A 15871-nucleotide genomic window follows, 5' to 3' on the forward strand; every position below is an offset into this window, starting at 1 on the left:
AGAAACATAATGGGCGTGAAAAGATGTGAGAGGAGAGAGTTTTTTTTTTATGACTATAATAAGGCAACGGATCGCTACAATTGAACCCAAAACATTGGGTTCAACTGTAGCAGCTGATGATTTAAGGAACCATATAGGGAATCTGCTGTGGAATGTTTTTTGTGATTTTTTGGACATATTCCCTAAACTTAGGGAACAGACCCCCTTATAGGGAGTCTGCTGGGAATGCTCTAAGAACCTATTTATAGGCCAGGTTGCTGAGCCAAGCATAGCAACTTGGCTAAGAATCAGGGATTTGATGTGGAGACTGATCTTCACATGGTTAGAGCCTTTAATGCAATCTTATCTTAATTTGGAGAAGATATCGAATCTGCATCTTTGCCTATTATGGCATTTCCCGCAAATCGGGGGTTATAGATCCTATCATATCTTTCTACGAAATTTCTCCTTGGACAAGACGTGTGCACCCTTCCCGGGACACCGTTGTTGTAACACCCCGGTCCCATAATGGGAAGATGAGAAGAAGCCCACATAGAGTGGGTGATTTATAAAAATAGTCATGGGTGCTAACTCCCACATTGCTTAGTTACTAGGTAAAACTAGGCTTTATAATGAATTCTAAGGAAGCTCCAAATTGACTAGTCCTTTTGGAGTAATAGTGTAGAAGTGGCTAGCTCTTTTTCCTAGGTCGTTACAGTTGCCCAGGGCAATTTGACATCCAAAACCACTTTTGGGTCCTGTGATGCTTCCTACCTATGTACCTGTTACGTTCTTTTGATCCCGATTGTCATACTGCTTCAAGCAAACCAATCAACCCTAGTATCAGAATTCCCTGGGGGCCTTCATCTATCTGAATTAGAGTTAATAAACATCCATGCTCAGAGGCATGTTCTGTAAGCTTGGTTGCAAATGAGATGAATTTCTATGACATTGCCTTCAAATTTAGATTTTGAACAAGCAGTTGCCAATTTTGTACAAGATGTAGAAATATATGAAGCATCATCAAAGGGTGATGGAGATCAGATGAAAAAAGATGAACTTAATCAGCAGAATGGTTTTCCTTATTCTAGAAGTATGTCGACATACATTCCAATTGGTCGTGAATTTTTCATAACAAATTCATGTCATTTATTTTTTAAAGAGATATGCTATAATGCAATAAAAAGACCATTTTTGACCCATAAAAGTCCGAGGTGGCAACAGGCCACAGGCCCCATCAGTGGGTGGAGTCACAGCAACTACGGATGGGGCTTGTGACCTCTTGCCACCTACCACTTTTATGGGCCAAAAATGGTCTTTTTGTTGCACTATAGCATTTCTCTTTTTTCAATGCCATGAATTATGTTTTTTTTGTTGTTATAGATTAAAAAAAACATAAGAATATAATTATTTTATTGACGATTATGTTCGTGTCGTTTAAATTAACCGATGATAATTTGAAGTCGTTTCCTACTAAATGATGTCAAAATTTATAATACACATCGCTTGGATTAAACAACAGCTAAACAAACGACCCCAAAAGTTGGCTTCTTATGCCCCATTTAGTTTGCAGAATAAACCTTGGAATGGAATGACTATTCCTATGGAATAGTTATTCTTTTGTTTGGTATGGGTTTATTCTTAGGAATAGTTATTGCAGTGGGAATGACTAATTGTTTACATAGAGTAATAGTTATTCCTCTACAAAATGAGAGGAATAGCTATTCCTTAAGGAATGGAATACAATTTCCAAAAACACCTACATTATTTTTTATTTTATTTTAAACTTAGAAACAAAAAGTAAATAAATAAAACATAAAAAAAAAAAAAAAAGGGTGGTCGGCCACGCACAGAAGAGGTTGGGGGTGGTCACACCACCCCCGTTACATTTTGGGGTGGCTCAAAGGGTGGCTGCGGCCACCCCGAAGCTCCTCTAGGGTGGCCGCGGCCACCCTCGAGGTCGTCGGAGGTGGTTGCAACCCACCCCAAGCTGTCTAGGATGGCCGCGGCCACCCGGTTGCTTATCGGGGGTGGCTTGGCCACCCCAAATTTGCTTCAAGGTTGGCCGTGCTCCACCCCGGCCTCGTCTGTTGGGGGTGGTCGGCCACCCACTTTATTTTCTATTTTTTTTGTTTTGTTTTAATATGAGTTGAAAAAAATAATAATAATATGAGGTTTTTAGTAATTTTGATTTAATTCCAGTTAGAGCATATGTGTTGTTACCAAACTAAAGAATAAGAATAACTATTTCATTCCACTCTCCTTTATTCCCTGTAATAACTATTCAATTTCCTAAAGAAATACCCATTCCGTGAATCAAACAAGCCCTTAGTAGTGCAACTATCACACTAGGGGTTGGGTGCCTGCTTAAGATCTCCATTAATAAACTAAATGTTTGATATGCTTTAAACCATTTGATTCTTGCTTTCAACTGCAGGTACCATTTCAAGTAAAAGTGATCAAACAATGAAGAAATTAGCAACTAAAAAAGTCATTGAATCCTGCATATTTTTCATTTTCAAATATCACCTTTGCTTCCTTGGGTATTATTCCTGTTTAGGGGTGGCATTATGTGGCTAGGTTCAAAATCCAATTCCCTTATCAATTTATGTGTTCATTTAATTGATAAAATTAATCTTGCATTTAATGTTCTTACAAGACAACCAACTCAACACAATTCATCAATGGAAGACTGGCCAAGGGTGAAATACTTATATGGACATATTGGGGCTTTGCTTCATGCATTGAGGTATATTCGTTTTTTGTTGACCATATTATACCTTCTCCATAATCTGGGTGTTTGCAACTCTACACATCATGATTCTACTATAATTAATGGTGATTTTAAAAGCCACATCAGCTTTGGGAGGATAAAAAGATGGTACTAAATATTACTCAATTATTTATAGGGCAACTACACCTCCCTCCTTATTTGCAATCCTCGTAATGTTTCAATTTTTGTAATGTCTCCTCTTTCAATTTATCATTGGGATTGTAATACATTTTTTCTGTTAGGATTGTCTATTAAATAGTTTTATGTGGAATATTTTGACCTGGACTAACTATTATACTCCCATGAAATTTGAAAAAAAAAAAAAAAAACAAAACAAAACAAAACAAAACAATTATAACCTTAATTATAAAAAATATATATATACTTGAAAAAAAAAAAAAAAAAAAACTCCCGTGGCCTTATCCATTTCCCAGCCACGTGTAATTTCTTGCTTTTCAAAATTTTTCTAACTTATAGTTTTTTTCTAAATAATTTGCTTTTATTTTTTCGATGTTTTAGAATCTTTTATCTTATACAGGATATTTTTGTCACTTTGGCTCATGTCGAATGTCCATTATACCCCTTTTGTTAAGATTTTTTGGGAACATTACAATCCCAATAGTAGATTGGGGGAGACATTATAAAAATTGGATTAGATGAGAAACATTACAAATAAGGTATTAGTTTGACAGGGAGAAGTATAGTTTCTCTCTAAAAGTATAATTTGGTCACATATCTCCATATATATTGGGGTTCATATTAATTCCATTTGATGCAAATTGGAGAATGTAGTTTGATTGATGAATTATAAATATCTAATATGATTATTCTTTTTTTTTTTTCTCAAAACTTAATTTGCTAGGATATTTAGTACTAAAAAAATGAAATCATTAGAGACCTAGTATTATTCTAAATTTCAAAATGTTTTCTTTCCATGGATTTATTGATGAGAATGAACAAGCACCATTAAAGGATCCATTGCATGTTCCAGTTGGGCCTATTACTAGAGCAAGATCCAAGAAGATCAAAGAAGCACTTAATGGGCTGATTCAAGAGATTTGGGCTGGTTCTAAAATGGGGCATTCCAAGCTTGGCCCAAAGGAAGATGAAGGCATAATAAATTTAATCCAAGCTATTGATGGAGCTGATCTTGCTTAATTGGACATAATTTCCTTAGCAATGGCGTGGATTAATGGTTGATTATGGCTGATTGACTTGCCAATTACATACCAATTAATTGGCTGATTGACTTTCCAATTACATATCAATTAATTGGCTGATTGACTTACCTATTTCAAGACCTTCCTTAGGCGTGATTTTCTCCTTGGACTAGTTGTGGCACTCAAAAATCAACTCCACCTTCTTCTCCCATTCCAAGTATGCTTTAGGATCGTTTTTCCTTTGGAAAGATGGTATCTTCATTTTGATGTTTCCTAGGTTTCTGTCAGTCCCATTTTGCCATCTCGGATCTCTTCGGAAACCTCTACCACGCCTTTCTCCCCTTGGCACGAACCTGCCCTCACCGTTCAATGAAGCTTGATCCCCTTCACCTTCAAACTCATCCTCGTGGTCATCATCAGAATCATCCACGTGTGCACGTCTTTCTTGCCTTCTAGCATTAGGAACTCTTTGGGGACACCCCTCACGCCAAGTAGCAATAACGGCATCTTGCCTATCCATCCGATCCCGAATCTGGTTAAACACCACATTCATGCGTTCAAATTGTTGTTGCATAGCCTGCAACAAGAAGAACGACTCCTCCCCTCCTTCTTTGTTTGATGTGTCGCCCCTGGAAGGCATAGCTTGAAACTATAGAAAAATGTTAGAAACAATTCCTCACAACATTCCCTCACATGTTTGCACTCAAATTATGTCACTCATACTCGTGTTTCACTCTTAAATTGGCTTTGTTTTCGATATTAGTCTCACACTCTCTTGCCTTTTTCCACTTTTAGCTTCCCCTTTTTAGTTCTTTATTAAACTAATAAACTTGATCAAAAAAATTCAACTTGTAGTGTTTAAACCAATATCGACAGTAGGAAAATATTATAGAAACAACGAATCAAAGGAAGAGGACACAAGAAGGAAGAAAGAAAACAAACAAACAGGAAAATATTATAGAAACAACAAATCAAAGGAAGAGGACAAAAGAAAGAAGAAAGAAAACAAACGAACAGAAAAATATTATAGAAACAACGAATCAAAGGAAAAGAACATAAGAAAGAAAAAAGAAAACAAACAAACAATTGTTTTGTTTTGTTTTTTTGTTTTTTTTTTTTTTTTTTTGAACTTGGTGCACAACGTAAAACAACAAGAAGGAATAATGAACACAAACGGAACAAGATAGGATGATAACAATAAACAAAAGATAAAAAAAAAAAAAAAAAGGATAGTAAACGCTTGGCCCAAAGGAAGATGAAGGCGTAATAAATTTAATCCAAGCTATTGATGGAGTAGATCTTGCTTAATTTGACATAATTTCCTTAGCAATGGCGTGAATTAATGGTTGATTATAGCTGATTGACTTGCCAATTACATACCAATTAATTGGCTGATTGACTTTCCAATTACATACCAATTAATTGGCTGATTGACTTACCTATTTCAAGACCTTCCTTAGGCGTGATTTCCTAGCCAATTTCAGTCTATTTTTGGCATGGGGGAGCTGCTAATTTCAGACCTAATTAGCCTTAATTTTAGGTTTCTATTATTTAGTCTTTTTTTTGTTCTATCTACTTTTCAATGTTGGAATCAATTTAATTTCCTTTCCATAGCAAGCATGTAGTCTTATTTTCAGCCATGCTTTATAAATAGCATGCACTCATTGTAATGAGCACATCATGAATGAAAATTAGAAAAAAAAAAAAAAAAAAAAAGTGAGGTTTGCTTCTTCTGTTGGTTCTTCAAAGAACTTGTGAACTTATCAAGGATTCTTCCTTGTGGGGTTCAAACTTTATACCTTCGGTTCGTGATTCAATTATAATCATTGGGTCGAGGGTTGTTACTTTATGCTTTTGATTCGCGTTTCATTTATAAACGTTGAGTCAGGGTTTTCTATCAAAAAAATCTGAATTTTAGCTTTCTTGGGTCTGTATTCCAATATTGTTTGTTGGGTCTCAAAAGCGCGTCAATTGAGGTTCGCATCATGTATAGTTATTGTGACATAACTCCTTTTTCTGGATTTATGATATTTTTCTCTTTCTCCATTCTCAAATTTATGGAAGGAATGGATCAAACACAAAGGGTTATTTTCAATGGTCTTTCTTGGATGTATTCGAGATGTTGGACGGCTTTGAATCAAGCTTTGGCCTTTACTGTGTAGATTTGGATGACCCAGATTTAAAAAGACAACCAAAGCTCTCTGCTCATTGGTACAAGCATTTCTTGAAGAGAAAAGGTGTCAACTCTCATGGGTTTATTGAACTTGAGAAGAATTTATCTGTGCTTTCTCATGCTCACTTCTTTTAGTAGATTCTTTCCTTCACTGTTAATGGTGTGCTGCTGGTAAAATAGATAATAATATATGATAGACTGAGAGAATAATGGGCGGACTCAAAGATTTAAGGTGGTTGGGCCTTAGAGTTCTACATCCATCCTAGGAAATGTTCAACAAGGAAACATTTTTAATGTATTGACTTGATAATATTGTATTACAATGGTTGTATTGGTAAAGGGGAGATGCTACTCACAAAACATCTCCTCCAGACAAATTACTATGTCTGGATAACATCTAACACATAGGTTATGATGGATGATCTTATTGTGTTATGAATATGGCGTGCAGTAGTGGAGTAGGAATCTATGATTATTTGCTTTCTAGTTAATTTATGTTAAGTAGTTAAATAAGGATGGAACTTTGATTGGTAGAGGTGTTTACCTTCTATCATAATAGGAGTTATCATTTATTAGGAATAAGGAGTTATCTCCCTTTGGTAGAGGATCACATATCCTTGTAGGATTAAGGAGTTCATCTCCTCCTTTATGTCTTGTAAGCTTTCTATTTAAAGGCACCATCAGTCAATGAAAAGTATGCAATTTTCCCCAAACTTTGTGTTTAATACGAGGCCCAAGAACCTCTAATTTCCTACCGCTAGTTGTTTCAATTAGCAACCATAGGGAATAATAAGAAGTAGAACCCTACTTCTTTTCCCGTTTCTACCCGAGTTACTAGATCTGTTGTTACGCATTTACGTAACACATTGTCTCATCAAATTTAAGCCAACGATCATATAGTCACTTCTCTTCTTGAGATGCCACTAAACAGAGATGGATCTATTCACTGACCGGGGTGGGCCATGGCCACCCTGGTTTTATAATTTTTTATTAATTTTACTTCTAAAATTTGCATTTTAGACAAAAATCTTTTAGTTTGGCCTTGGGCCCAAAAGAAAGTAGTATACAATTTTTTGTTTAGCCTAGATCTATAAAAACCAGTCTAGAATTTTTAAGAATGCATTGGACCTCTCAAACAGGAAAATCCATAATGCCCCAAGCTCATGAATTAAAATGCCCTATGTCTTTCCCCAAAATCCATATTGTTTTTTGCCTTTCTGGAGTGCAGTGTGCATGACGAGAATGCGGTATTTCGTAGAGCTATGGGTAAAGTTTGCTTAATTGCTTGTTGCACCCCAATTCAATCATAGACAATTTCTAGGATTTAGGAGAACATCAAGTTCCATTTTAAAATGAGATTGAATTGAAAATTGAAATAATTTAATAAACAATTAGTTTTTATCTTTTATTTTGCTTATGTTCCCCTAACATTGAATGGATAATAATTTTATTTTTTATATGTTAATTTAATATTTAATATTAATATATTTCTCATTTATACTTTGGCTCGTGTCGATAAAAATTCCTAATTTTCTCCCCGCCACGAAGTCTTATATAATCCAAACATGCCTTAGTAAGCACAAACTCGTGCTCTTCAGTAGTGAGCACAATGTTTAATGTAATGACAGCCTAATCCCATAATTAAAGAACACCCTCCTTAGGCAGAGAAAGACATTGTCAATTATTATGATTAGACGAGAACTATTCTAATCATTAATGCCACCTGAGTATCTCATGCACGACTCTTCCCTTAGCCTCCTACTATAAGATGATAGAGCTCCCAAGGAATATCATCTTAAATTAGTCAAGCATATACAATCACATCGATTTATAGTGATTGTCAATAACTCCACCAAGTGGTGGTCGCTCATGATCTTAATCATTTTAATCTGCAAAATAAAGACACTCGAAAAAAGATTATATTGTTAAACAATGTGCCTATTACATTAGTATAGACCTATGATGAAACCCATGAGACTCAATTCTTGAATCTCTCTCCTGCTTGATATTTTAAAAAATATGAGTTTATTTGAACTGGTTGTAACTTTATTACAATTATGACCTTTGCCTCTTATTCTTTTCCAAATTGGAACACTTTCCTAATCTCATTAGGAATCCAAGTTCGGGTAACAATCTTGGCTAATCAAGATTCATTTATCTCGTCAAAGCCCTATTTTAATTTAAGACTCCTAATCTCATTAGGAATCTATTTTAAAATAGGATTTCAAGTCCCGATGGACCAGGTTTTCCATCTTGGCATGAATGATGGATCCAACTTGAACGTATTGATTCCTTTTTATAAGTACATCAAACATGAACTACATCCAAAAACAACAGAAAATGGCTAGACAACCCAACAATAATTCCGAAACAAAGAGAGTGATTAAACATGTTTTAAAATAGAATGCATCAAATGGATGACACGGTACTATAAATTCTTGGCACAAACACCAAGAAAAGTGGTTGTCAATAAAGGCAGTTAAACAAGTCATGGGCAGGGGCATGATCGTCGCAAAACCCTTCAACCCTACCCAAACCGTCAATGCAAGGGACATAGATAGGGGCATGACCCTCAAGATACCCTTCAACCCTTCTCAAATACCAGTTAGATAATAGCAATAGAAAAAACATAGGAACATAGGGATAGATAGATTAAAAAAAAAAAAAAATAGAGGGTAATTATCTTTTTTCCCCATCAATTACAATGCATTGTCAATTTCTCCCCATGAACTGCCAACCTTAGTGCCCGACCCTATCAAACTACAATTTTCTTCATACAACCCCCATTCCGTCAATCAAACTCATTAAATTGGATGAAATATTCTCTTTTAGACGTTAAATCTCATTAAAAGACAGAAATACCCCTAAATAAAAAATTCAAACAAAAAATATAAATCTATAAAATTTATAAATTAATTTTACAAAAAAAAAAATAGGGGGTGGCCCAAATTTTTTTTTTAATATCTTTTATTTTATTTTAAAAATAATTTATATATAATATATATACATTAATCATATATATTTTTTATTAATTTTAAGGGTATTATATGTAATTTTTGTTTATAAAGTTAGGGTATTTGACAAACGGAATGGGGTTTTGGAAAGAAAATGGTAGTATGATAGGGTCCGGCAGTAAGGTTGGCAGTTCATGAGGAAAAATTGACAATGTATTGTAATTGATGGGAAAAAGGTAATTACCCAATATTTTGACAAGGAAAATAAAAAAATAGCCAAAAAGAAAGCCGGCAAACGGTGAGGCAGAAGAAGGCTTGTCCAAAATGAGTGACTCACATGCTAGTGAATGAGATCCTCACACAGGAGCATTAGATCCACGCTTGGGCACAAAGTATGTGAGCACCACGCTAGATGTCGAATGAAGAGGTGGCAGGAGGCTACCAAAAGCTGGGACGCCGGAGAAAACAATGTAGTGGCGCATTGCAAGTTGGGTCTGACAGAGGAAGGTAGACCCGGCTTTGAAAAATCCAATATGAGAACATGACAGCTCCAACAGAACGAATGGTGGAGGAGGTGGACGACCGATGTTGACCGTGGTAAGGGGTTTGAGTTGTTGGATAAAGGCTCAAAAGAGGTGAATACTGGATAGGGCCTCAAAGGAGATGCACGGAGCTAGAGAGAAATCTAGCAAGATAGGAGCTTCAAAGGAGGGGAAGGGGCTTCTCTCCTCGTAGGGAGGGAGCTTTGCTTCAGAGCAGAGAGAGACACAGAGAGAAAGGAAGCGTTGAATCCTAATGACATATTGTTATTTGTCTAACTCAGTCCATACTAAAAGTCCAAAAAAAAAAAAAAGTTAAATGATCATCTCAATCTCGTCAATAAATTACTTCCCCAAAAAAGTATGAGACAATTAAACACTTTAATGTTCAAAACATATTTGATACGGGGATTAGAAGTCAGATTTAGGATTTTAAAAAATCCTAGTGCTACTACATGGTGGCTGAACACCCATCTCATGGGTTATGGCCTTCATGGCCAATGGTAGTATGGTGGTCCAACCTGCATACTTTCAACCCATAAAATTCTATACCATGATTCAACTAAACATCTTTTAGATCATTGGGCATCAACAAAAGAAGTTTAAACAAACTACTTTACAATAAACAAAGCAATAAAAGCAATAATGTAAAATCATGTGTTTTTATGCCATCGTTTTTCAAGAGCTTCAAAAACATATGGGAGGAGAGGTGCTTGTAAAATTAATTCTTTTTATCAATATATGCTACAGAAAATTTATAACATATATCTTAAAAATAAAATAAAAAAATAAAAAAAATAAAAAAAAATTAGTTATCCAGCAAAAACATTTTACAACCAAACACCCATTCTGAAATTAAAATTTTCAAATTCTATGTTTCTTAGAAACGAGTCCAGATCTATTCTAAAATGTCGAACCAATTTTTCTAATGCATTAACCACAATTTTTCCATGAATAAACAACTCCCCAAAATTTTTTAGTACTTCTTTATAAGAGCTGAATATTCCATATTCTAGCCCTTTAATTCATATATGTTAAGCTCTTAATTTTGTTATTATTTGATGTTTTGCTTTGTTTTTGTGTTTTATTGTGTTTTTAGGGTTTTTGAAGAAAAGCAATTGTTTCCGGCAAGTTTCAGACTTAAAAGATTAATTGGAAAAAGTTGGAAGCCATAGAATCGATCGCAGCACTCCTAGGATCGTGCACATCAGCGCTCGCTTGCACATGCAGCAGGATCGAGTGCAATAGCACTCGAGCGCCCAAGCCAAGGATCGATTGCAGGCATGCGATCGAGCGCACCCTCTTGCGATCAAGGGCACTCGTGCAATTGAAGACACGTTTTCACACGGTTTCAAACTCTAGAATCCTATTCCAACTCGATTTGTGAGTTTTCTGCACAAGAATGCCCAAGGTTGTGAGGAACCCTATAAATAGACCCTCTATTCATCCGAATGGAGGGGGAGAAGCAGACAGAAGCTCGGGATAAAGGATTGAAGGCTAGATCAAGAAGAGTCTTGGGTTTTTCTTCTCTTCCATTTATTTTTGTTATGTAGTTAGTATTTTAATTAAGGCTCGATTGAAGACCTAATTATGTCTCTGTAAGATTACAATATTGGCACTTTTGCTACAATTATATAGCAAGTAAGCGAGTCCTTGTAATATTGACTCGGCAGCAAAGTGATGGGTCCCTCACTTGACCGGGGGATAGTTAGGCACATGGCTGTCGAAAGTCAGTTAATGCCTCAAAAAAGGAGTACACTATTCATTAGTATTTGAACACTCAAAGGATAGAATGCCGATAAACATATCCATACGACGAGAATTGAAAAGCAGCGCAATGAGTTATTACTTAGGCTGCTAAATATGCAAGCGCAGTCAAAGGTCATGTACAATAAGGTGTGCATATTACCAACAGTGCTCTCACGATCGGACTGGCAAGAAGAGATGCATCGGGAATTGATTGAAAGGCATTATCTGTCTGCATGCAGAACATGACTTCTGTCTTCTTGCTCAGGCTTGCTATATAGTTTCAGTTTGCAATACTTCTGCATGTGGTGGTCAAAGGCATAAATATTGGCTGCCTGTGCAGCCCCCACAACTCATCCTTAAAAGCTTTCCCCGTGTAGCCTTTCGCTTTGAAGTTCCCATGTAAGTGCCAAATACAAAAGCGATGCTCAGAATGTGGCAACATAACATCAACTGCAGTTCTAAGCCCCCTACACACATACATTTATGCATTGAATTATATGTAAGAACATAAACAAATAAAAGAAGACAATAAGAACATAAGTAGTTTATTACACCAAATACCTTATGCCTGTTAGAAATAATAGTCCAACCAAGTCCGCCTTCTACCCGCATAAGTCCTCCACTAAAATGTTAATAAACCACTGCCATGACTTTCTTGTCTTTGCCTCGGCCACAGCAAATGCAATGGGGAACATGTCATCGTTGCCATGCTTGCCTATAGCACACAGCAATTGCCCTCTATATTCCCTCTTCAGATGATAAGCATCTAAATAAATTATGAGCCAACAACCATACTTGAACCCCTTCTTGCACGCATCAAAGCAAATATACATCCTTTAGAAGAATGCTCCATCTTTCTATACGTAAGCACTATTACCAAGGTTGGTGCTAAGTATTGCCAACGCGTATCTCCTTGTGATGCGATATTGCTTAGAATGGCGACCAAAAAGTTGATGCAATGCCTCCTTCTTCGCTCTATAGCAACGAGCAATGGGAACATCTATATTAAGGTCTCTCTTCACCCTCTATTGCAATGCATACGGTGTCCATGTGGGATGATCCATGAAGTCCTTCTTATAAGTACGAACAAGATACTCGACATCGCATCTAGTGTTTTTATACTGATTACCACAAATATGAATCGAGTAGAAAGTTTTAATTTGTATACAAGTCCTCTTAGCATTAATAGAGGCATGAATCCTACATGTCATTGTGTTTTTAGTGGTAATCGAACCCCTTTGCACAGTATAAGTCTTCAGTGCCCGCTTGAAGGAGTATGTATCTGCAAACTGATTCCCTTCAAACGTTACTCGAATTTTCAAGTCATGTTTCTCATTGAACTGCCTATACCGCTTCTTCTTTCCAACATCGTCAAAATCACTGCCTTGCAAACTTGCAAGACCATCACCTGAATCATCAGATTATTGATCCCCAATCTCGGCTCCCGTCTCACTTATGTTACAGTCAACCTTGTCCCACTAGTGCGCCGTTCCATCCTTTTCTTTATTGACCTCATCAGTACCATAGAATAGTTCTTCATTCTCACCATCATTTATTTTGAAGTCACTCAATAGTTCCTTGATGACTTCGTCAATATCTTGAATCACTTCGGCCTTCTATGGCCTACCACGTCTTGTGTTTTTTGTACCTATTTTCGGCACGATGTCTACACCAACATTAACATTGTCCTCCACACCAACATTAGCATTGTCCTCTTCATCTTGCAAAATAAATTAAGCATCCCGTGTTTTTCTTCGTTTGTGTGTGTGTGTGTGTGTGTGTGTGTCCGCGGGTGTGCACGCTACCCATGTAACTATTACTACCAAAATCGAAAAAAATAATAATAAAAAAAAAAAAAGCATATAATCAAGTGTATCTTCCATTGTGGAGGTCCTTCACTTGGCTGCTTGCTTGCTTTGAGTTGTTTCGTCGATGTATGTCCTTTGTTTGCTTGCTTGCTCGCTTGGAGATGCACTTACAGTGGAGGTCCTATGCTTGGCTGGAGTCCTACCAGAAGTTGCTTTCCTTCCTCTTCCTGAAAAGAAAAAAAAATATATATATATATATATATATATATATTCACTAAGCATTCTCAATTTAAAAGAATAGAATGTAACCACCACTACTGGTGGTCGGTTGCTTGCTTGCTTGCTCGCTTGGAGATGCACTTCCGGTAGAGGTCCTTTGCTTGGTTGGAGTCCTAACAGCAGTTGCTTTCGTTCCTCTTCCTAAAAAAAAAAAAAAAAAATTAAAAGAATTAAAACAAATTGTATTGATTAACCTAATCTCAATTTAAAAGAATAAACTAAACATAAATAAAATGAAAAGAATAAAATCATGTGTACCTCCTCAGCTGGTGGCCGGTTGCTCGCTTGGAGATGCACAGTCGGTGGAGGTCATTTTCTTGGATGGTGTAACCGTACGGTCAACACTAGTTTTAACCCGTGGGCTTTTACAATTTCTTGATTAAGAATTTTCACACTCTCCATCTTGTCCTTCTCCATCTCCATCTTTACGGGTAGCCCTAGGTATTTCATCCACCCCACCGCCCCCTTCTCCATCTTGTGCATCACTTGGTCATGATTGTCACCGACATTATACCAACAGTTAAAGTCATTCAAGTATCCTAAATCATGAATCAGCTCTTTAACTTCCCAAACACTCAAATAGTCAATATCATACCCATTTACTTGATGGATGTCATCACCAACATATGTAAATGGGGTATGGTGCATTATCCCACCATGGTGGATGTTTATATTTGTAACGACCTAGAGAAAAGCGCTAACTATATCTGCACTATTACTCCAAAAGAACTAGTTAATTTAGAGTTTTCCTAAAATTCATTATAAAGCCCAGTTTCACCTAGTAATTAGGCAATGTGGGACTTAGCACCCATGACTATCATTATAAACCACCCACTCTATGTGGGCTTCTTCTCATCTTCCCAATATGGGATCAAGGTGTTACAATATTGACAACCATATCTATGAGCATATGAATGAGTGTAAGAAAAAAAAAATTCTAGAATGTATTTAATGGTATCAGAGAACAAAAAAGCCTATGGACAAAAATGCAGTCTCTTTTATGTCTATCTTTATAAAAATAAAAATAAAAAAAAGTAAAAAATAAAAAAGCTGCCCCAATTATTACATTAACTCCTTTCACTTGGGAGTTAAATCTCCAACAAGATTTCAAAAAAAAAAAAAAAAAACTGAAAATATCATAAAAAAAAAAATTTAAAAAAAAAATAGAAGAAAAGACCAAGTTGTCTCCCACAAAATTACCAATATGAAATATGAATCACAGTAAAAGTCATACTATGACTTATATTATCAAAGCAATACTCGGCCGAAGAGAGTGGAGTTGGTGCACTCTATGTGCATTATATATTTTCAAAACTGCATGAAAGTTTGCATGTATATTTTTTATCTATGTGCATTGAAACATGATAAATAATAGACAATCACCCAACCCATGTGCCACAAATACCAAACTACCACCCCTACTTGCTATAATTATACACAACCCTCTCTATGACCCACAACCAATTGTCAAAGGACAAGTTAGTCCGCTCATACCTTCTGCCTATTATCGACAAAGCCACTAAGCCTAAAAAAGTTCACAATTAATAATGGAATAAAGTATTGCTGACTTGTCTCATTCTAGGACCACAACCAAAAAGTTCTAGGACCACAACCAAAAAATTCCATGACGACACCCACTGCCAATCCTTAGCAATAAAGTATATATAAAATGCAATAAATTATATATAAGATTCCAATACAACCAATTGTCAAAGGACTATATATAAATCCAACACAGATTTGACAAAAAGCTTGGGGATGGGGGTTTCAACAATAAAGCTTCCAATACAACAAAAAGCTTTCATCAACAAACATAATAGGCTTACATAACTTGTATTACCAACAAAACCCACAAAAAATTCCAGAAAATACCTTCGTTTTTTCTAAAATTTTTTGAATAAAAAAAAAAAAAAAATTGAATCAATGGAACCCTATCCCCAATCTCAGACTTCTTACCTGTGACGGAGTGACGCCGGAAAGGTTGTGACGACATTGGACTAATGAACCGCCAATGGGTTCTGGGTGCGCCGGTGGGTGCGTCGGGGGAGCTCCATGGGCTGCATGGGTTTCATCCTTTGTCATTGAATCTGGGAAGGAGGAAGAAAATTTAGGGATTTAAACAATAAAACCCCCAAGCCAGCCAAAACTCACCGTTTTGGCTGGTGAGTTTTGATCCTACGTGTCAACAATGCCCACGTAGGATCAAAAAATAGTTTGATGTAGACTTCATTAAAACGGTGCGTTTCAACTTATATAATGGTAGTTAAAAAATTTTGACGGTAAGGCGGTTTGCTTTTTTTAATTTACTTATAAGGTCTTTAAGAGATTATTTGTAATTACTAACTAATTTCCTTCTCTTCACGCACTTCTTAACTCGAGCATAAACAAAAACCTAACCATAAGATATAGGAAGAAGTCTAGTCAAATAGATTTTTTTTTTTTTTTTTTTTATTCAAT

At 36.1% G+C, this 15871-nt stretch overlaps 1 protein-coding gene across 1 annotated transcript in view; it reads left to right on the top strand.

The window, feature by feature from the left end:
* The window catches only part of LOC132187911 (beta-glucosidase 11-like), an 82807-nt gene extending 76587 nt beyond the window's left edge, over nucleotides 1–6220 (top strand). The window contains exons 12-13 of the mRNA XM_059602334.1: nucleotides 2638–2728; nucleotides 5977–6220. Coding sequence (XP_059458317.1) covers nucleotides 2638–2728; nucleotides 5977–6220 — 335 coding nt within the window. The remainder of the gene's footprint in view (nucleotides 1–2637; nucleotides 2729–5976) is intronic.
* The last annotated feature ends 9651 nt before the right edge of the window (nucleotides 6221–15871 follow it).

This window comes from Corylus avellana, chromosome ca7 (genome assembly GCF_901000735.1).
Source record: "Corylus avellana chromosome ca7, CavTom2PMs-1.0".
In the NCBI taxonomy this organism is placed as follows: domain Eukaryota; kingdom Viridiplantae; phylum Streptophyta; class Magnoliopsida; order Fagales; family Betulaceae; genus Corylus; species Corylus avellana.